This window comes from Cebus imitator, unplaced genomic scaffold (genome assembly GCF_001604975.1).
Source record: "Cebus imitator isolate Cc_AM_T3 unplaced genomic scaffold, Cebus_imitator-1.0 Scaffold256, whole genome shotgun sequence".
Lineage (NCBI taxonomy): Eukaryota > Metazoa > Chordata > Mammalia > Primates > Cebidae > Cebus > Cebus imitator.
Genome location: NW_016107571.1, coordinates 919388 through 942617, shown reverse-complemented (window position 1 = coordinate 942617; position 23230 = coordinate 919388). Strand labels below are relative to the sequence as shown.

At 40.8% G+C, this 23230-nt stretch overlaps 1 protein-coding gene across 5 annotated transcripts in view; it reads left to right on the top strand.

Annotated features, from left to right (window-relative positions):
* The first annotated feature begins 4179 nt into the window (after positions 1 to 4179).
* The window catches only part of SORT1 (sortilin 1), an 81972-nt gene continuing 62921 nt past the window's right edge, over positions 4180 to 23230 (top strand). For 2 of the 5 annotated variants that reach the window (XM_017499246.2, XM_017499245.2), the window contains exon 1: positions 4180 to 4533. In XM_017499246.2, the coding sequence (XP_017354735.2) occupies positions 4228 to 4533 (306 nt within the window). In that variant the 5' untranslated portion in view covers positions 4180 to 4227. Of the gene's footprint in view, positions 4534 to 4795; positions 4927 to 9060; positions 9392 to 23230 lie in introns of those variants that run through there. The other 3 variants (XM_037728121.1, XM_017499247.2, XM_037728120.1) reach the window with 3 other exon arrangements.

Below are 23230 nucleotides of genomic sequence, written 5' to 3'. Positions count from 1 at the left end.
TTTGTTTATAGACTGTCTGTTCTCTTCTAATAGTCTTTTTAAAGAGATGAGGTCTCACTATATTGTCCAGGTTGGTTTTGAACTCCTGGGCTCAAGTGGTCCTCCTGCCTCCGGCTCCTAAAGTGCTGGGATTGTAGGGGTGAGCCATTGCTCCCAGCCATTGTAATACAGTCTTTTGTTTGAAATGCATATGTTAGTGGGCCAAAAGGACAGTGTTATTAATATCCCTATTCTTTTTTTTTTTTTTTTTTTTTTTNTTTTTTTTTTGAGACAGAGTCTAGCTCTGTCACCCAGGCTGGAGTGCAGTGGTGCGATCTCATCCCACTGCAACCTCCACCTCCCCAGTTCAGGCGATTCTCCTGCCTTAGCCTCCCAGGTAGCTGGGACTACATGCTTGCACCACCATACCCGGCTAATTTTTGTATTTTTAGTAGAGACGTGGTTTCACCATATTGGTCAGGCTGGTCTTAATACTCCTGATATCATGTTCCATTCACCTCAGCCTCCCAAAGTGCTGGGATTACAGGCATGAGCCACCACACCTGGACTAATATCCCTATTCTATGAAGATACCTGTTCTAAAACTTTTAGTGATGCTCTATAACAGAATAAACTATATCCATTAATCCCTTAGTATTGACAAATATACTAGTCCAGCTCTTCCCAGTGGTTAATAGATGTTAACAGCACTGTAAATCCATTTCATTCTGTAATTTCTTGAGCAAACATGTATTTTTGCTGGTTTTCTTATAAGGAGATGCTACTAATTGACCATCAACATGTTTTGAAGTCCTTTTCAAAACACTGATGGGTTGGACTAAGCCATCAATAGTGTTGTACCACTTCTCAGGTTTTGATAGACACTTTGGAAAGAGATTTCCCTGTTTACGAAGTGAAGGCCTAAAAAATAAACTAATGACCTTGGCCTCACTGGCAATCAATTACAGATCTCAGCCATAGCAGTAACAGAATTGTAAAATTCAGAAGCAGTTTACATTGGACTCAGGGATGAATTATGAACTTCCCCCATTAGAGCTTCCATTTTATGATTGGTTAAGATTGTTTAAAGAATCATTCCATCTCAGCCTCAAAAATGACCATGGGAAGATGGTATCAGTATCACTACTTACAGATGAGAAATCTAAGGCTGTGTGCCCATGGACACACAAAATGAAGCTGTTCTGTTGGGACTTGAACAGCTCAGATTTTCTTGTTTCAGATCACCAACTCTTGAGTAATAGGGAAATCTGGAGATTTGAAAAATACTTGCACTGTCTACAACATGGCTAATCCACATTTGGATGAAGCAGAATTGATTTAATTCCCTAACGGGGACCCCATAATTATTTGCTGGGCTCTGGGTGTATTGATGTGTAGGAAGTTGTACTTTATAATGTTAATAAATTATGACTATTTGAGTAGACTGAATTCATTTAGCAAAAAACAACTTGTATTTATATACATTTCAATAATGCAATGACAGGAAACATTTGGAAGAAAGGGATTTTGCCCTAGAATAACACATAAGGAAAGTAGAGAACTATAGTATATTGCTACTCAATGTTCCACAGACTTCTAGTGATTTTAATGCTCCTATTAAATATAGCATGTTGATTGGGACATTTGTTTCTCTCAAGATCATGATGTTTTATTAAATCCTAATAGAAAATACCATTGAAAATCCTGTCTCAATTTATATTTATTCATGTAACAAATTTATTGAGCATCTACCTACTATATGCCAAGAAGTATATCAGACATCAGGCAGAGAGCTGTTAAAATGATAGAATCTAGACTCTTGTGAAACTTCTTGTGGGGATGCCAAACAACAAACAATATTCCCTTTTAACTCCAGGTTAATGCAGAAATGGATAAGGCCCTTGTTGCTTTTGGGAGAGGTGAGTTGTGTCTCTGAATCACATATATTTCACAGGGGGAAAAAAAACCCCAAACACTAAGGAATAGCTCTTAACCTATCTCTGCCTCAGCTTAAACTGTTTTCCTTCCCACTGGCTAAGCAATGTATTTGTGTTTTTCCTGGTAAAACAGTAAATTTCTTACCTTCTATAATTATAATTGGCATTCTTCAAAGAGGTAGAACTTTGATTTTTTTTTTGTAGAATATTAAAACAAGCTTTCTTAGGTCAAAGAAGTGATCTTACTAGGAAAAGCAATGGTTTCATGATGTGTAATTGTTTTATGTTATCTTTCTGCTATTAGATTGTATCCTGAAAGGTATGGTTTTTAGTAATAAGATAAATTTACCTATTTTAGTCCTTTCACAAAGGAAAACTGACACTGCGACTTTAATGCCAGTCTCATTAGACAAAAATGAAATATAGTTCCTAAGGTTTCTGATATTAAAAAAGAAGTGAAATACTAAGTATTCACTCAAATATTTTCTCAGTGCCATATGCAAGTTACCATGTCCCCCGAAGCTGATACAGTTTGAGGAAGGAAATATATAAGTACCGTAAGCCTGTGATAACCAAAAGCAACATTAAAAAGTGAAGGTACAGATAATTGCAACACATTTAAGAATTTAAGTGTATTTGGTAATTTCTCCAGGAGATGGCACTGTTGAGTTGCTTTTGTCTTTTCAGACAGTAAGACAATAGACCATTCATCTTTGTGTCACCTAAACAAAGAAATATTCCTTTACAACCCCTTTTCCTCCCCCCACGTAATCACATGCTACTGCAACTGACTGTCTTGTGATCTACTCCCATAGTTCGCATAGATTTTTAAATAATTTATTTTTTAAATTAATCTGATAGTAGTTATGAAAGGAACAAATTATTCACCAGTTTTGGTCAGCTTTGTCAGTCCAGTAACTGGCAACTTAAAGGACTATTCTTGTGATTTTACTCTCCTGCTCAGATGGCATTCAAAAACATTTTTCATGTCTCACGTCTTACTATGGTTGTTTTGGAAAAATTTATAAATTCTTAAGTCTTTTCGTTTGAAAGTTAACGTGACTAGAAGTATTTTAATGTAAATATTGGGTTGGTGCATTGTATCATTTTGCTGTACAATGACTATACCCTCATTTGGGTTTATGGCCAGTGTATAGTTAAAAGTCATCTTTACTTTTTTGAGAGTAACGATTTGCAAATTTTGTAGCTTTCTATTTGCTACTTTTTCTACTCAACAATTTCTAGCTTTCTAAAGGGACGGAGTCAGTTTAAGGATTCAGAACTGGTTTTACCTGTACTACGTGTTGTAGAAGTTGTGTGTGCAGCTTCTGCAGTAAAGGGAACAGCGTAGGGGTTTTATTTTATTCATTAGAGATGGAGTACGGTGCTAATTTAGAGGACATCACATACTAGAACCAAATTTGTGCGAAGCTCTCACTGCAGAGCTGAGGCATTCTGGTAAAGTAAATGTGCATCTAGGAAATGAACATGTAACAGTAGGTATTGGGTCATTTGCCCCCTTTTACCTGCCCCTAATGCCTAAACTACATTCGAAGTCTTGGAAAACCTGTAATTCCGCCTTTGGCCTACCTCCCCGAAGAAGAGGAAGGCGAGAGGCCAAACGTGTGGAAAGACTATTCTTCAGGCTTGCAGGAGTTTCGGATGTCCTGATGTCTGTCTCCGTAGGATGTGACCCACACCAGTTCGCATTCACCTTCTTGGCAGCAAGGGGGCTGCTTAGCAGACAATGGGCGCTCCAATGAGCCGGGTTTATAAAAACCTGAAGCCCCGGTTCATGATGGAGCTCCTTTTTCCAGCTGAGCGAGCTCAAGGATTCCTTGGGGGAGATTTTCCGGGCTCTGCCTCACCGAAGGAATTTTAGGGGTGTCTCTGGGGAACAGGAGGGAAGTAACACAGCACCAGCTTGAGGGCGCTAGAGGTGCGGCGAGGGGTCGCGGCGCCAGGAGCCCAGGGCTCGGCGGGAAGGTGGGAAAGGCTCTTGCGTGAACTCCGCCAGCCGGGCCCGGGAGACGCTGGGCGAGGCGGGGTTGACCTCAGCAGTCTCTGCCACGTTCCAGCCAATCAGTCCCGCATCTTGGCATCCGAATCCAGGACCCCCGAAGCCGGAGGCGACGCGAGCCAATGAGGAGTGGGCTGGGAAAGAGGGACAGGCGGCCAGCCTATGGGGCGGAGAGGCCCGGCCGCGCGTATCCAAGGAGCGCCGCGCTCGGCTCGGGGGTGTGGCGCGCGCCGGCGGGGGTGGGCGGGCGCGCCGGGCGGCAGGTGTCGGCGGCGTAGGCATTCGGCGGCGATGGAGCGACCCCGAGGAGCTGCGGCCGTCCTCCTGTCCCGACTCCACGGCCTCGGCCTCTTTCTCCTCCTGCAGCTGCTGCCGCTTGCGACCTTCGGCCAGGACCGGCTGGACGCGCCGCCGCCGCCTGCTGCGCCGCTGCCGCGCTGGTCCGGCCCCATCGGGGTGAGCTGGGGGCTGCGGGCGGCAGCGGCCGGGGGCGCGTTTCCCCGCGGCGGCCGTTGGCGTCGCAGCGCGCCCGGCGAGGACGAGGAATGCGGCCGGGTCCGGGATTTCGTCGCTAAGCTGGCCAACAACACGCACCAGGTGAGCGGGTGCCGGGGCCGGGCGCCGCTCGGCTTCGAGGTGCCGCCCGCGCGCCCCTCCGGCCCGCGCGCCCCGCGCGCCCCGCGACTCCCGAAGGAGACCCCGGCCCTACCGCGCCCTCACCCCCCGGGTCGCAGCTCCGAAACTGCGGCGGCCAGGCGGGCGGAGTCGGGTCTGGGCGGCCGGCGGGGCTGTGTTTCGTCACAGGGGAGGCAATCTTAGACTTCCACCGCATTCTTTTTTTTTTTTTTTTTAAGTTGTCAAAATCTCTTGAGCGTAATTGTTTTCCGTCTGTATAAATAATCAGGACCCAGTAAAGCTATTAGGCCCCAAGAAGCTGAAGGAGTAATTAACTCTGAGCGGTTGCAGAAGTTGGGCTACGCAGAAGCAAAGGTGTGTCCTCTCTGGGTCAGTACTTTCGGGGTGGAGAGGCGGGAGTTCAGGAGGCCAGAAGCAGCAGTCGGGTCACCGTGTGTTTTGATAGTTAAGGGGACTAGCTTGGAAATGAGATGGCAGTATTTATGTGATCTCTCTTACTCCTTCAGATTTGACCTTCTGTCGTGGTACGGAACCCTGACTAGCTATGTCTACATCCTGTGATGATAAGATTTTCAATACTTAAGAAAGGAATTGCATACATTCTGCTTTGAGCCAGACTTTCAGAATTGTGGTATTTCAGAATTGTGGTATTTCTGTCCCTGGGGACAAGCAAGCTCAACCTTTGCACACTACTGGATTGACAAAACCAGTTATTAAAAAAGTCCTGGCTTCTTGCTTCTGCACAACTTGGGCATTTTCCTCCTTTTTCTCTGTAATTAACAATTTAATCCTTGCTAGCTACATTTGCATAATGTATTTTCAATTCTATATATTTTCTTCCTTGCTTGTTTTCCTCTTTCAAAGAGAATGAATTGCACTTGGGGGCAGGGATGGGTGGCCAAGGCTCTGTGCCTGCACTTGTCCTTCTGTAACCACATTTCAATATCAGCCAAGCCTCAGTTTCCCTTTGGACTGCCTGGTTATCTGGACCATACTTGTTACCTGTGATAGAATTCTCTGATCTGGGGACACAAGACACAAGTGTTCAGGAATAAGTGTGCCTAGTGCAGCTGGAGCAGCAGCTGTATGAAGGAGACCAAGCTAGTGCTGAAGGGTGGGACAGATTGGGTAGAATGAGTACTGGGAAGTCTTCCTACTTGATGAGAAAGAATAAAAATAATCGAATAGACTGCCTTCTCACAGTGGGGGGTTGAGAAAGGCTTTACAACACTGATGCTTAATTTATACTGGACTACTTCCTTCCTTGAGCCAGCTGGACACAGCATTCTTATTCCATATTTCAAATTCTTCTCTTGCTGGTTGACCTAACTTTAGGACTGCTGCTACTCCTGGATTTAGATTTACTCCTTTTTTTTTTTTTTTTTTGGACAGGGTTTTACCTCAGCCTTCTGAGTAGCTGGGCCTGCAGGTGTGCACCACTATGCCTAGCTAATTTTTGTTTAATTACTATTTTTTTGAGATGGGGTCTCACTCTTTTGACCAGGCTGGAATGCATTGGTGTGATCACATCTCACTGCAGCCCTGACCTCCTAGGTGCAAGTGATCCTCCCACCTCAGCCTCCCAAGCAGCTGGGACTACAGGCACATGCATCTAGCTAATTGTTCTTTTCTTTTCTTTTTTCTTTTTTTCTTTTTTAGAGACAGGGTTTTGCCCAGTTGCCCAGGCTGGTCTTGAACTCCTGGGCTCAAGTGCTCTGCCCACCTTAGCCTTCCACAGAGCTGGGGTTAGAGGCCTGAGCTACTATGCCCTGCCTTGGTTTATTCCTTGAGTCAGAGTATTCCTGGTTAGTTTGAATTGATATGTCATTTGTAATATATTGATTCCAAAGCAAGAGGTTGAGAAAACTAGCTCAGAGGTTCTAAGGCCAAATCTATGGAAGAGCCAAACTAAAACCACTCCTTCTTTAAGAAATTTTCTTTTATTTCTTTCATTTAGCTGTTTCTAATGATTTTTTTTTTTTTTTTTTTTTTTTTTTTTTTTTTTTTTTTTTTTTTTTTTTTTTTTTTTTTTTTTTTTTTTTTAGCTTTTCTCTCCCAGTCTTTTTTCAGTGACCTTATTTAAAATAGCTATTTTGGCCAGGTACCATGGCTCATATCTGTAATCTTAGCACTGTGGGAGGTCAAGGCAGGTGGATCACTTGAGGTCAAGAGTTCAAGACTAGCCTGGCTAACATGGTGAAACCCTGTTTCTACTAAACATACAAAAATTAGCCAGGCTCAGTGGCATGCACCTGTAATCCCAACTACTCTGGAGGCTGAGGCATGAGGATCACTTGAACCCAGGAGGCGGAGGTTGCAGTGAACCTAGATCACACCACTGCACTCCAGTCTGGGCGACAGAGCAAGACTCTGTCTCAGAAAAAAAAAAAAGAAAAATTGCACTTGTTGATATCTGTGGTCTCTTCTTCAGAGATCTCATCCTTTCTGTATCTGGTTAAAAAAAAAAAAGTGGAGCCTTTGTTTAATATCCTTTACCTTAAAAATGGTTAAGTAAAGTACCACTTCCTTAGCCAAGAATTGTTATGTAGTAACCTGTTCTATTTATTTATTTGTTTTTAAAAGTCATAAAGAATCCTGACCTGTATTAAAGAGATCTAGTATTTTGGAACCCTTTATAAAACAGTGTGAAATAAAAGTATCAGCATGACGGAACAACTTTTTATCAGAGATCATTGTATACTTTGTACAACTGGGGAAGGAAAGTGCTCTTAGAATTATTTTTCCTATATAATATGACAAGATTTGTGTCCCAAGAAAAATCAAAAGTTCACGGTTCTCTTATTTCTTTTAACTTGGTGCTGTTCATTTCAAGCCAGATTAATTCATATCATCCATGTACGTGAATGCCCTCCAAATGCCTAGATCTGTACTAGATGCTGGGGGTGCCAAGATACAAAGAAAAGATCATTTAGACTGGAGAACGAAAAGCCTCAGAAGGTTGTAGAAAACTACTAGGACTGTTTCTGTGGCTTATATTTGTATTAGCATTTAACCTGTCTTCTTAAGAAAGCACAGTAAAGCTAAAACATGATAGTGCATTTATATTATGGTTTTAGGGGACTGGTGTCCTGAAGACCACTCAGGCTTCTTTGTCCATGAAATCTAACAGGTTTTTCTCTTTGCCCAAGCCTCCCTTTTTATCTTTAATGTTTTTCTCCCGTATCATTTTTTTTTCAATCTATTAATTTAAAATATATTTCAAGTGTATTGGGTTTATTACATGCAGTATATATTTTCCACATAGAAGTTCTAATGAGTAAGTGCTCTATTTTAGGAGTTGAGGCAGGAGAGGAAAACATTTTCCTTTCTAGTTATAGTATTATAAATTAGCTATGATAGACTCATGGGAAAGTGAAAATAAAAAATATTGGTTATTTCTAAAAAAACAAGAGGGATGGTAAGAAAACAAAGGAGAGGGATAAATAGTTATACCTTTCCAAAAATTATTCTCCCTAATTTTGTGCTAAGGGTTTGACATATCATGGGAAGGCAGTATAGCACTGCCTTGTCTGGACTGTCTGCATTCGAATCCTGGCCATGTCACTGTGTGATCTTGGGTAAGTTACTTAAGCTTTCTGTGTCTCAGTTCCTAATCTGTAAAGTGAAGATAAGAGTACTTAATTCATAGAGTGATAGAATTAAATGAGTGTGTGTTAAATTATATATACATGATATATATGTATATTACATAATGCATATTTGTATCACAATATATACATATACAATGTAATGTTACATTGTATTAGTTGTAATGAGTTATAGTATGTAATACAACATATCACATTGTGTTGTATAATATATACATACCTTATGTAATAACTCATTAGGACAATGGCACATTATTAGCACTCACGAAGCTATTATTAAGAATCATTTATAAATGCTCTTTTCTTAGACTCCATAGTCTTCCTTTTGCATTGAACTGAAAACTGCTTTCATGCCACTTTTTTTTTTTTTTTTTTTTTTTTTTTTTTTATTGATTTTTTTTTTTTTTTTTTTTTTTTTTTTGAGACGGAGTTTCGCTCTTGTTACCCAGGCTGGAGTGCAATGGCGCGATCTCGGCTCACCGCAANGGAGTTTCGCTCTTGTTACCCAGGCTGGAGTGCAATGGCGCGATCTCGGCTCACCGCAACCTCCGTCTCCTGGGTTCAGGCAATTCTCCTGCCTCAGCTTCCTGATGCCACATTTTTAACTGATTCTTTCCTTCAACTGCTTGGAGTATTCAGACATTTATAACCTTTGTACATGAGTGAAATTGAGCAGGCCTAGAAGACTTTATTAATGTTGGTTGCTAAGCTGGGTTGCTTCAAAACATTTCTCCTGTAAGCACCCCTTTGAGGGGAGGCATGAAACTGTCTTAAAGGAACTGAGGAAATGCCTTGGCCAGAGTTGTGGTGGTGACTGACATAATTTTCTTACTTCTCATTCCTTTGCACAGCCCATTTGACAATTTCCTTAAAACTTTTTAAACTTATGATGAGTAAAGCCAGGAACTGTTGCTTATTTTCTGCCCTCCCTCTGCTCCTGTCACTAACTACTTCTTTAAACATAACTTCCCAACTTCTACTCCAACATCAAAGCATCTGGCTTCTTAAGTAAACAGGCCCTGTAGAGAGGCCGTGTTGTATGGGGTGTCAGCTCTGGGAAGAATGCATGTGTTTGTTTGCTGGCGTTGGCAGGGCTGAATCCAAGCTGACAGGACTGAGTGTGCCTGTCAGAGGCTTTAGGGAGCTGCCGCTGAGGCCCTCTGTCTGTTGTTGTGGATTGCCAGACCTTTGTAACACCCGGAAGTCTGAAGGTCAGTCCTTTGATGCCCCGGAACTTCTTAACTGCCTCATTTATTCCAATACTTGGTCTCTCTTAATACTACCTTCTCCAGCACCCCCAACCGTCTAGCTTATTTAATAATCTCTTGAGTTCTGTTTCTTCCATTCATTTTTGGATCAAGGAGTAGGAACTCTATAGGATCTCCTTCTTGGTCCTGGTTGAGCAGAGTGAGCGAAACCCTCATGAAGAATCAGTCCTCTCCCATGCAATGTGTAGTCAGACCTTTAGCCCCCAGAGCGATGTTGACTTATGCATTGGAGATATCAATAAAAAGTATCAGCAGATTTGATGAAGTGTAATTTATCTGAGAAAGGGTTCATTTTCATCTGAAGTTTGGTTGGGATGAGAGTAGAAAGCTAGCCAGGTATGACAGATGGCTCCAAGGGAATGCAGTGTAACAATTAGGTAAGTTCACTGCTGACTCAAATATTTGGCTCTGTGCACAGTGATTTTTAATTAGAAATCTGAGTCTCATGTCTGCTTGTGAAAGTACTTGGAAAAAGCCTTATGTTCTGGTCAATTTATAATGGCTGTTTTCTTTTTGTGGTATCAATAACAGTAATAGTCTCTCCATCCTGCTGTTTTGATCAGATCTTTCATGTCAGGGTTACAGATACTTTTAACAGTTTCTTCTGCACTCTGCCAGTTTCCAATCAGCTCTTGTCAACAGGCATTGGATTCTCAGTGGGTCACGGCAGAGTCTGTGCTCCCCAACTTTGTCCCAGTTGGCCTGTTACCCTTGTGTGACCATCACATGGTGGGCAGTGCTTAGCACCAAGTTATAGTGGTCAGAACAGGAGAGTCGCACTTGTTCTTCTCCCTCCTTCCTACCTAATCCTACCCCTTAATTTCTTTTATAGAAAGTGAACTGTGTTTTGAGGCTGGAGAAATGAGGCTCAGATGTTTTATATAATTAGGAGCTAATATTAAGACAGACAAAGCCATCACATTTGACATGTAATTAAAAATACAGCTTTTCTAGAAAAAAAAAACCATGGCAGTGGTTCTGACAATACTATGAACTAAGTAATGCATTTGTAAATTTCTACAAGTTTCAGTTCCCTTTCTCTCCTTTTGTAATCAGTGTTTCTATTGCATCTTTTACTCCTGTTTTTAGAAACTTGATGAAAACTTGTTCTTCCCACTATGTGATCTCAGTGATTTGTATGTGGGTGGATTTGAGGATTAATGGGGCTTGAAGAACAAGCTGATCAATTTCAGTCAGTTATCGGCAGCTTTCTTGTTGTTTCAATGGTGACGATGGTCAAAGTGGGATTAGTAATGTGTGGTTTTGAGATAGTTTGGTTGAATGAATCTTCATGACAGATTCCTCATACCTATGAAGATTGTTAGGTGAAAGATTGAGGATATTTTTTATTTTTCCTTTTCTGTCCCCAATCCCAGTCTCAGGAAACCACAGTAAAAATAAAATCCTTCCATTCAGAACCTGTCGTGTTCTGCTAAGGAAGTTTTCTGTGAATGTAATTTATTTTCTATTTTGTGTTTTAGTCTCTGGCCCTCCATTCCTCATCTGCAACGTGAGAAGTTTTGGGCTAGCCTTAAAATTTCTTTTAAAAATTCTGTGATTTATAGGGAAGAAGAGAGGCCAGAGGTTGTGATCACTGTGATTACTGCCTGATTCCAAATTTAGAAGCAAACTGTGGCTGTTTGACTCCCAGTCAAACTTGAACATAGCATGGATTTCACATCTGGGGGTGATTTACTACCACCTCCAGAACTTGCTTCAATGAAATATGAGTGTTCTTAAAGATAGCAGAAGTACTTTTTTTCATATAGTTATGAAAGACATCTGTCTCTTTTATTTTGAAATTAATACTTCATTGTTTGTTCCTTGTTGGCTAAAAAATCTAATGGTAATGAAAGCTACTAGCTTGAATAGTCCAAAAGCAAACCCAATAGATAGCAACAAATTCATTTTTTCTTTTTCCGTTTCCTATAGTACTCTGCCAAAACTGGGGCTTTTCTTCTTCATCCTGGCTGCCTGTGTGTTTGAAAATAGATGATTGGCTCCCCATAAATATATTCACTTGTAGAAACTTACACAGGATTAATTGGCTTGATTTGTTTTCATCAGAAGAAAATATATGTATGTTTCTTCTCTGGCCTATGAATACTATCTCTTCTGTCTTATGTTTGCTTTTGATAAGAGTTTTGTTCTTTCTGTATGTCCTGAAACACACACGCACGCGCGCGCACACAGATACACACACACACACACACACTTTCTAATAATGTACGTAAGCCTGTTTGCAAGTCTCATTGCACAATACACTTGCCCTAAAGGACCAGGAGAAATTGAGCTGAGGAGGAAAATTTGTATTAACTTCAATAATTCCCAGAAACAAGTTAGTTTAAATCATGTTTATGTTTTACTTGCTATTTGTCACAAAGGATTCGAAACATAGATACGTTGTATACAAAATTCCAAAGAGATGTCTCAATACCCAGATTTGGGTCCTGGCTCTGGTGCTTCATGGCTGTGTGACTATGAAAAAATCACTTAACTTCTCTGATCTTTACAGTTGTTTTTTAAACTAGAACAGCAGCTCTTAGGATTGTTTGGAGGGTCAAATGAGAAGTTTAATCAATGTGTTTTGTTAAAGTACTATATAGATGTCATTCATTTAGGCACTTACTGAGCTGCCTCCCATATACTGAGTGGAGTCCGGACCTGTATATAAACAAAGCGAAGCACTGGGGCTATTCTAAGGATTTAGGTTAGGTGTTTAGAGATGTCTCACTAGGAGTTTAGAAGAAGGCTTGACCACTACAGTGCAGTGTTCTGGGAAGGCCTTCTGGCTGAAGAGAGAATCAAAGTGGAGGTAATTTTTAGGGAGATCTGTAAAGGCATGAAGGAAGTAGGAAAATCCAGGATATGCTCAGGGGATGGTCAATAGCAGCTTTATTTTAGCGTGACGTAATTGATGGGGAGTATGACTGAGGTTTCCAGGAAAACATATAAGGAAGTTAAAAAAAAAAAAAAAAAGCTCTTTTGTGGGGGATGGAAAGAGAGGAGAGATGTGTGTGGTGAGTTTGGCAAAAGGACTCACTTGTGAAAGAGTTTTAGCAGATAGTGCTAGACACGAGGCTAAAGCAGGAGGAACCAGAGGAAGAAATCGGGAGCCAAGAAGAGCTCGCCTTTCAGAGGCTGGCCATTGCTGTGGTCTCGGACACATAGGTTCCAGAGGAAAGCAGAACAGAGGACAGGGCAGACCGTCCTTTATACTTGAAGTGCTGCTGTTTCCAAAAAACACTCCTAAACTTCTGGACCTGGTTGAAGAAAAATATGAGGCAAGGCATGAGGAAGCCGGGAGCTATAAGACAGTGTTGCCTATGAACAGATTTTTCTGAACATTTGTGAACAAGGATAAGGTTGAACTCTTGCCGATACTGTGGTTAACCATTTGAATCATGGATTATTGGGCTGATTAGCTGGTCAGAGCCCTTTTGCTACTGCGGCTGGCTGACTTGCTTACAGGCTAAGGGCTGGGAATAGAACACAGATGTCCTAACATGGTGTTGCATTTGGAAGTATTTCATATGCATGTCGAAATCAATGCATTTGCTTCAGGATAAGGCAGTTATGAGACCCTAGTTATAAGTAATTATAGTTGTGAATTCTACCCTGCTCCTCAAGATCATACTACCCTCGACAGAGCTCAACTAGCCTTTCTAAGCCTCAGTTTCCCATCACATAAAATGGAGGATTATCATGAAGTTTTGAAGAGAAGATATATGTGAAAATGTTTTGAAACCTTGAAGTACTGTCAGTATGATCTGCATAATTCCTTAACAAACCTGTTGATGTGTCACAGCCTCCACAGGGCCCGCCTGTCAGCCAGGTGATCCTGGTAGCTTCAGCCCCCAGCCAAACCCTCAGCAGCACATGTATTAAAGCAGGCGGATGAGGCATAAATGCATTTGGTTTATCACTTGGCAGAGTTGGATGACAGGCTTGGGTGGGGGTGGCAAGAATGAAAGTGAGTCAAGATTGGCAGAAATGTAAGATGTGTATGTAGTGGTTTTCTTCCTTTTTAAACCTTTGTGATTATGTCAGACTTCTGTTAATGTGATTGATGGTGGTTTGAGGCAGTGGTTTGGGGAACAGGATCTCAGCTATTAGACCTGGATTCAAACTTCAGTGATGACCATGGACAAATTAACCTCTCTGAACCTTAGATTTCTCATCTGTGAAATGGGAGTACTAATATCTTCCTCTTAGGGTCATTGTGAAGATTAAGAGATGGTACAGAATTTAGTGTATACTCTTGTTGAGTAATGATTTTCTCTACAAAGCTTCTGACACATTACCAGTTAGATGCTTAAATATTTGTACGTTTTTATTTTTTTATATCTCTAATATTTCTAGAGAATTATTAGAGGTATTCACAAGAACTGCATGTGGATTCAGATATATTAGCCCTGGCTAAGCAGGGTGGCTTACACCTGTAATCACAAGGGTTTTGGAATCTGAGGCGAGAGGATCACTTAAGCTCATGAGTTTGAAACCTCCCTGGGCAACATAGTGAGACCCACCTGTATAAAAAGATTTTTTTTTTTTAATTAGCCTGGTGTGGTAGCTTATGCCTGTAGCCCTAGCCATGCAGGAGTCTGAGTTGAGGGGATCACTTGAGCCCAGGAGTTTGAGGCTGTCGTAAGCTGTGATTACACCACTGCATTCCAGTCTGGGAAACAGACCGAGATACTGTCTTTAAAAAAAAGAATTATTAGGGGGAGGTGGTGGTGCCCACCTATAGTTCCAGCTATTTGGAAGGCTGAGGCAGGAGAATAGCTTGAGCCCAGGAGTTCAAGTCTATAAGGCATTATGATTGCATCTGTAAATAACCACTGTATGCCAGCCTGGGCAGCATAGTGAGATCCCATATCTAAAAGGTAAAAAAAAGAATGTGCTATTTACATAACTGGACTCAGATAAAAAAAAGAGGAGGGTGGGAGCCAGGGTTAGGGAAAGATCATCTATTCAAAATGCCTTTCTTGAAGCTATGGGAGATGGAGAAGAAAATAATCAGATTAATAATCTGAAAACAATAATCAGATACCTGGTCATCTGGTTATAATAGCTTCAAGCATGTATGGTTAAATAGTTTTTGTATTGTTTTAAAAGAAAATTTTAAAATTTTAAAGGCACAGTCTTTACTGTGTCAGTGCGGGCTTGAATTCCTGGGTTCAAGTGATCCTCCTGCCTCAGCCTCTGCACTAGCTAGGACTACAGGCACATATCCTTGTTCCTGGCTAGTAAATAGGTTTAAATAACTTAAAATTATTTATTATTATTACTATTTTAGACAGAGCCTCACTGTTGCCCAGGCTGGTTGGAGTCCAGTGGCATGATCTCAACTCACTGCAACTTCTGCCTTGTGGGCGCAAGTGATCCTCTTGCTTCAGCCTTCAAAGTAACTGGGACTACAGGTGTGCACCACCACACCTGGCTAGTTTTTGTATTTTTAGTAGAGATGGGGTTTCACTGTGTTGTCCAAGCTGGTGTTGAACTCCTGAACCTCAGATGATTCACCTGCCTCGGCTTCCCAAAGTGCTAGGATTACAGGCATGAGCCACTGTACCTGGCCAAATTATTTTTTTAAGACTATAATTTAATAACAATTTTTCTTCCCTTTCATTAAGCTTTAATTTGTTAGAGTTAATGACTATGGTTTAAGCTGATAGCTCTGAAATAGCACCTTGCATATTTCATCCCTTTCTTTAACTGAGCAGCTACTGTTAGCTTTGTACTCTACAGCCCTCTGTGAAGTTTCAAGAAATATTAGTGAGATGTGATTGGTACTTCTCAGAAACTTTGCTTTAAAGAATAGCAGACCAGAATGTAGGTGAAATTATTTTTTATTATGTGCATGTTGCTTTTTTAAACTTTTAACAATTTTTTAAAAATAGAGATGAGGTCTTACTATGCTGCCTAGGCTGGTCTCGAATTCCTAGGCTAAAATGATCCTTCCGCCTGGGCCTCCTGAAGTGCTAGGATTATAGGTGTGAGCCACCACACCCGGCCTATGTGCATATTTCTTTAACCTACAAATTCACCACTTCCTGACCTATGTTAACCCTCTGTTCCAGTTAAAGTGACCTTCTAACCAGTCCCTTCAGCTCACCATGTGCTCTGTTGCTTCTCCATCTTTGTTTTCATGGCGTTCTTCCTGTCTGAATGCCCTTCTAGCCCTGGTTAGTTTTTCCTGTTCTCTCCTATAACTTTTGACTATGCCATGTAATACAACACTTCGTGTTCTGTTTTGTGTTCAGTTTCATTTATAAAAGTTTTATTCCCTAAATGATAAACTCCTTAAGGTGGGGCCCAGCTTGTGCTATGAGTCCTTCATCACTTTTGCCTCCCACAGTGCTGAAGAAAGAGTAGTCATGAAATGTGTAGTCTGGAGTCAGACAGACATGAGTTTGAAACCTTGCTCTGCCACTTATCAACTTTTTGACTTTGAGCAAATTACTTAACCTCTCTGAGCCTGCTGCTTTCTTTATAAATTAACAGTGAGTACCTTAATATATATAATACTAATATAGTAAGTGTTCCGTGAAGGTTAAATATCATTGTTTTTCTTTAATTCAGCAGTTGTTTATTGAACACCTACACACATGAGGCGCTGCATCAGGTCCTGGGAACTGGTATAGAACACAACAGATGAGCCCTCTGCTTTGATGGAGCTTTATGGACCAATAGAGAAAATGGCACTAAACAATATGTAATTATAAATGTGATAACTACCATGAAGAAAAATAGTAACCACAGGAGAATAATTGACAGAGGTCTTTTTTAGTCTGGGGCATTAGGAGAGATTCGTTGAGAAATTACTTAAACTGATAGTTGGATAGGATTTTGCCAGGAACAGTATCTCAGGCAGAGAGAACAACATGTTCATAAGGCCTGGATCTAGAAAGAGCTTGGCATACTCCAGGACCTGGAAGAAGGCCAGGGTGGTTGTAACAGACGGAATGGGGGGAGGGGTCAGCGCCCACACCCAGGGGATAAGCAGCAAGCCTTTATGGTTCTATCGGCTCAGTCAGCTGGCAACTGGACCATATCTCTTTGTCACTTTCTTTTCTTTAAAATGAACTAAGATATAACAAAGGCAAAAAATTTTGAAATGTAACTCATTTATTGAGAAATGAATTGTTGCATGGAAGTGACTTTTTCAAAAACTAAGCCTACCCTTTATAAGTTCCAAAGGTTTTGTTTGCTTGCTTTTTTAATGGAAATCTTTCTAATATACTTCTCTGACTTCTTAGCCAACAGTATGAGTCTAGGTCACTAAGAAGAGAATAAATCATGCTATACCAGGACTACTGTGGTTTGAATGTGCCTCCCCCAAATTCATGTTTTAGGAACTTAATCATCAATGCAACAGTATTAAGTGGTGGATCTTTAAGAGGGACTGTATCATGAGGGCACCAACTCATGAATGGATTCAGGCCTTTATTCCAAGAGTGGGTTAATTATAGAAGGGGTAGAGTTTTGTCCTTTTCTTTTCTTTTCCTTTTCTTTGAGGCAGTCTCACTCTATTTCCCAGGCCGTAGTACTGTGTTGCGATCTCAGCTCACTGCAACCTCTGCCTCCCAGGTTCAAGAGATTCTTGTGCCTCTGCCTCTCAAGTAGCTGGGATTGCAGGTATGTGCTACCACGCCCAGCTAATTTTTGTATTTTTAGTAGTGACGGGGTCTCACCATGTTGGTCAGGCTGGTCTCAAACTCCCGACCTCAAGTGATCTGCCTATCTTGGTCTCCCAGAGTGCTAGGATTACAGGCATGAGCCACCATGCCTGGCCCTATTTATTTTCTGTATCTCCTTTGCTTGCTTCTGCTTTCTGCCATGGGATGATCCTCAACAGATGCCTATGCCATGCTCTTGGACATCACAGCCTCCAGAACTGTGAGCTAAATAAGCATCTTTTCTTTATAAATTACCCAGTCTTGGATATTCTCTTATAGCAACTGAAAATGGTCTAAGACAACGACTCACAGTATTTTAATGTGATGTGACATTTAATACCCACAGGGGCTATTGAGATACGTGGGGCTATCTTCTCGCATTTCAAATGTCCTAGATTATAAGCTTAATGCCATTGTCTGCCTGGCAGTGGTATTTGTTTTCTGCAGAAATGGTATTTCTGTTTGGTTTTTTCCTGCAGAAGTGGTATTACTTTTTCTTTGTAATTACTTTTGTAATATCCTCTTCCTCTTGCTGTTGTCCCTGTCTGTCTGTCTCTGATTTGCTTCCTCTCTATGCTAAGAAAGCAGATTTCTAATATTAGACAATTCTAACCAGTTTAATAAATTGAATTAGAGTGATGGTCTGCAAATTTCTCTTAGAGGTTGAATGCACAGATATTTAATGCATGATAGTGGCATCAGGGGTCTCCCTGCTTCTTTTTAGTGAGTATCCATGTTTCTGAGGTATCTAGATCATGGAGGTTACTGTTGCCCCTCTCCTTTGAACACTGGCCTGTTGTAGAGCAGGGAGCTGATCTCTAAAACAACAAAAACCCAGATACATAGCAGAGGAAAAGCAAACTGAGTAGCTAAATTATTGATGAGTCATAGAATTTTAAAACTTAGAGGGACTAGAAAGGTGGTCATTCCAGCCCCCTCAGTTTGGTAATGATGTTAGGTTGGGCTGCCCAACTTCACACAGCTGGAAATAAAATTCGGGCTGACTGATTATTAGCCTAGTGCTCCCCTCTGTATCGTGCTGCCTCAGAAAACTCTGAATAATTAAACAGATTTGAAAACTTGTACATTATTTTGCTGTTAATTTTTGTCATTTCTAAGAATAGACTTCATGAGAGCTGGAACATTTGTGATCTTATTTCTGGCTCATGTTTTATGATTCTAGCAGTGCCTTATTTAACAGAACTATATTCTGTTAGGATTTTCTTCCTGCCTGCGAGAGCATCACTCGAGTTGTGTTCTAGGCCTCACTGGGGTTTGGATGCCTAACTCTAGATTCCCAGTCTTTATGGGATCACCATTGCCTTTCTTTTATAATTCTTGGTTTTACTTCTGAGGAAATGGTTTCCCAAGAGAGAAGGTGATTTGTGCCTACCTTCCCAATCAGTTACTGGACTAGGCTTAACATCCTTCTGTAGTTTTCACCATGACAGGCTGACATCTGTAGATTGAAAGTCTAGCGTGTTTCGCCTTCACATTTAGCTTTCTGTACGTAAGATGCCTGTTGATAGAGTATAATCTTCAATAGCTCAGAGCAAGTGTTATCACAGCACATGGTAGGCAGGCAGACAATTGTTGAAAGAGGGCACGTATGTGAAGGATGCCATCATTGAATTCACTTCCTTCTTTGCTTGTCAGAAAGGCTGCTCCTGATAGGGACATGGTCAGGCAATCGGCAAGTGGCTTTTTAGCTGGGACTTGCCTTGGGAAAACTGACCTACACCCAGTAGTGCCAGTGTTAGTTTTTTTCAGTGTTTTATTTTTGATCATGTGTGTAACTAAAGATAGAAGTTTCTCATGACTGAATTTTTTTCCAAGCTACAGTGACTCTTGAGACCAACTCTAAATTTTCCAAGCTTATAATTTAGCTTCTAGTTTAATTAGATGTGAAGGTGGTTGTTTCTGTGAAGAATCTTGTGTTTTGTTGCCTTTCTTCATTTCTGAACAGATCCTAGGGCATATTCAAATGATCATAGAAATGGACATTGTGCTAATTCATGAACTCTAAAGTGTGGGGGCCTCCTGCGTTAAGACCGTAGGCAATAAATGCTTGGATGAATCTTGTATCATCAGCTCTCAAGGTAGATGCATTTTAGAGAAGGTAGTACAAGCTGTCCCCTGCTTTCTAACATAATGAATTCCTGAAAACCTATTTGACAGTCAGATGGCAACTGTAAATGCCAGCCAGTGACTTCTTGCTGCCCAGACCTCCCCTACTGAGGGCAGTAGATGGCTGTTGGTACCATCTGGGACGTCAGAAATCACTATTCAATAAGTAATGGACAAAAGGCTCTGAATGTGACTCTGAAAAGGTAGTTTAGTATATCAGTGAGTAATGATATTAGGAGGTCTACCTTAAATCAAGACCATCTAAGATCCTGTGCCTCAGTGTAGCAGAGGATCACTTGAGTTCAGGAGTTCAAAACCAGCCTGGCCAACATGGTGAAACCCCGTCTCTACTAAAATTACAAAAATTAGCCAGGCATGGGAGTGCACCTGTAATTTTAGCTACTGGGGAGGCTAAGGCACAAGAATCACTTGAACCTGTCTCAAAAAAAATTTTTTTGAACTCTCTCTCAAAAAAATAATAATAAACTAACATGGTCTATGTGTACTTTTTGTAGTACCCTTTCCTTTATACGTCGTCTTTCTTTCTCTCTTTTTTTTTTTTTAGCTAAAAATAGCTTACTTATATAGTTTTATTAAAAAATGATTCCTGCCAATTGAAGGTGGGATGAGAGTGATTCGTGGACTCTAGAAAAACTATAAAAAAGAGTACAACCCTATCAATTCTGTAATACCACTTAAAGACAGTTGCTATTGATATAAGAGTATCATTCCAGATGTCTATTTTTTTGTTTTTTAAGAGGCACTCTTGCTCTGTCATCCAGGCCAGAGTGCAGTGGCACAATCATGCCTCACTGTAGCCTTGACCTCCTGGGCTCAGACAATGTAGCTGGCACTACAGGTGCTTGCCACCATGCCTGGCTAGTTTTTGTTGTTGTTGTTGTTGTTGTTGTTTTGTTGTTGAGCCAGAGTCTCACTGTGTTGCCCAGGCTGGTCTCAAACTCCTGAGCTCCAGCAATCATCCTGCCTCAGCCTCCCAGAGTGCTAGGATTATAGGTGTGAGCCACTGTGCCTGGCCCCAGATATCATTTTAACCATAAATATGCATATATGATGTCACATGCTGTTTTGTAGCCTGCTTTTTACTAATATGCTATGAGTATCTTTCAATGTCAGTAAATACCTGAAACATTTTTGTTTTGGGTTTTTAAATTTTTAAAATTTTTCTTTTTTCCTTGTTCCTGAAACATTTTAATAGTACCTGATATATTGTTTTATGACATAATATAATTTACTTAACAAATCTCCAGTTCTTCATTTATGATATATGGGTATAGTAATATCTCATAGGGTTGTTATGTGGATTAAATAATAATGTGTATAAGACTCCATAAACTCTGTGCATTAAGTGGTTTTACTAAGATATCTTCAGGGACCTTCCACTCTAGTGGAGTGTAAGATACCTAACACAGAAGATGACATGCAGAGAATGTTCAATAGTTGTTAGCTATAGTAATCACCCCAATATATGACATCTTTTATAAAGGTGTATAATTATCCCCTAATGACAAATTCCTAAGAATAGGATTTGCTAGGTAACATCATATGGATGTTCTCAGTTTTTATTTGCATCACCAGATAGCTCTCCAGAAAAGTTGCAGCAATTTATGTACCCCCACCCACTATCAAAAAGGTGCTCTGGTCTCTGTGCCCTCACTGGATACATTTTGTCTAGTCTTTTATCTTTGACAGCCTGAACAGCAAAAATGTTATATTACTTTTTTCTTTTTTGGTTCACTGCAACCTCTACCTCCTGGGCTCAAGCCATCCTCCCATCTCAGCCTCCTCAGTAGCTGGGACTACAGGTGCCCACTACCACACCTGGCTAATTTTTAAGAATTTGTTGTAGAGACAGGGTTTTGCCATGTTGCCCAGGCTGGTCTCAAACTCCTGGGCTCAAGAAGTCCTCCCACCTAGGCTTACGGTGTGAACCACTGCACTGGCCTTTTTTTTTTTTTTTTTTTTTTAGAGATTAAAAGCTTTTCATATTTATTGGGCATTTCAATTGGGTGCTTACATTCTTTGCCTATTTTCCAAAAACCTATTTGAGGTTTTGGCCTGTTTCTTACTGATTTGAAAACCCTTTCTGTATTAATACTTTGTCATGTTACAAATAGTTTTTATATAAATTCAAACCCTTCCTATATTAATACTTTGTTACAGGCCAAGTGCAGTGGCTCACGCCTGTAATCCAAACACTCTGGGAGGCCAAGGCGGGTGGATCACAAGGTCAGGAGTTAGGACCATCCCAACCAACATAGTGAAACCCTGTCTCTACTAAAAATACAAAAATTAGCCAGGCATGGTGGCATGCGCCTGTAATTCCAGCTACTCAGGAGGCTGAGGCAGGAGAACTGCTTGAACCCGAAAGACGGAGGTTACAGTGAGCCGAGATCGCGCCACTGCACTCCAGCCTGTGTGACAGAGCGAGACTCCATCTCAAAAACAAAACAAAAACTTTGTCATATTACAAATAATTTTTCCCAATTTTATTCAGCTTTCTCTTTGGCGTTTTGCAATTTGAACTTTTCAAATAGTCAAAGTAAATCCTTAAATATGGGTTCTGATTTTTGTATCATTTTTGTAAAGGTCTTCCATTCCAAGGTTATAAAAATATTCACATATACTTCTAGTATCATTTTTTGAGACAGGGTCTCATTCTGTCACCCAGGCTGGAGTACAGTGGTGCCATCACAGATCACCACAGCCTCGAACTCCCAGGCTCAAGCAACCCCACACCTCAATCTCCTGAGTAGCTGGGACCACCAACGCACGCCATGCCACCACATCTGGCTATTTTTGTTTGTTTGTTTTTGGTAGAGACAGGGTCTCACTATGTTGCCCAGGTTGGTCTCAAACTCCTGGACTTAAGCAGTCCACCCACCTTGTCCTCCCAAAGTGCCAGGATTACAGGCATGAGCCACTGTGCCTGGCTATTTCTAGCATTTTTTAAATGTAATTTTTTTACATTTAAATCTTTGCCCTATGTGGAATTTGTTTGGGCATTTTAAGAAGGGAGTTAGGAATTCAGCTTTTTATTTTGTTTCCAAATAGCCAGTTTTTCCAGTGTTTTTATACCACTAACTTGAAGTGCTAGCTTTATCATGTGCTGAAAGAAACCTCATCCATTCCTGGATCTGTTTCGCTCTATTGATTTGTCTTGTCTATTCCTGTGCCAGTAGCTCTGCCATGGGATTAATCAATTTTTCCAAAAGTGGCAATAATTTTATGCTCATCTGCTCCTAGTAGAATCAAGCTGACATTTTACCCAATGATTCAAAATTCTTGGCATCTGAGTTTCTTATTCTAGGGTATGATTAGATTATCCAAATTACTGTATTTGCTCTGGCTCCTCTGGGTACTGGCTTTTGGACTGTTAAGCAGAGAAACAGCATATTTACGTAGTTTTCCTTAATTTTGACCTGTTTCTGGATCATAGATTTAGCTAACTCCTTAGCAATATGTAGTGACCAGATCATGTTCCCTTTGTGCCAAAAGACTGGGCACCCCTGTGCTAAATAACCTGCCTCTTAGGCATGCTACATTAGAGCAGCACAGCAGTTGTTTACCAGAAACAAAACAGGCTTCAACTTTCCCCATACTCTCCATTTGAATTGTCATTTACACAGCTAACACATAACATCTTTTTTTTTTTTTTTTTTAAATAACATTCACTCTACCTTCTATTGGCTGGATTCTCCGACATAGTACTAGATGTTTTCATGTGGTTCATTATTTTAATATTAGAACATTCTTTGGTAATATTGTGTCAGAGGTTTTGGGTTTCACTTCCTATAGGGATTGTTCTGCCTTTCAGTTCTTTCTAGCACTTTCTAGCAACAAAGCCCTATCCTCTGCTTATATTTCTTTTATTCTTCTTACTTAGCCTTGATTGGCATGAGCCACCGTACCCAGCCTGAAATTCTTTTCTTTTTGTTTCTTTTTTTTTTTTTTT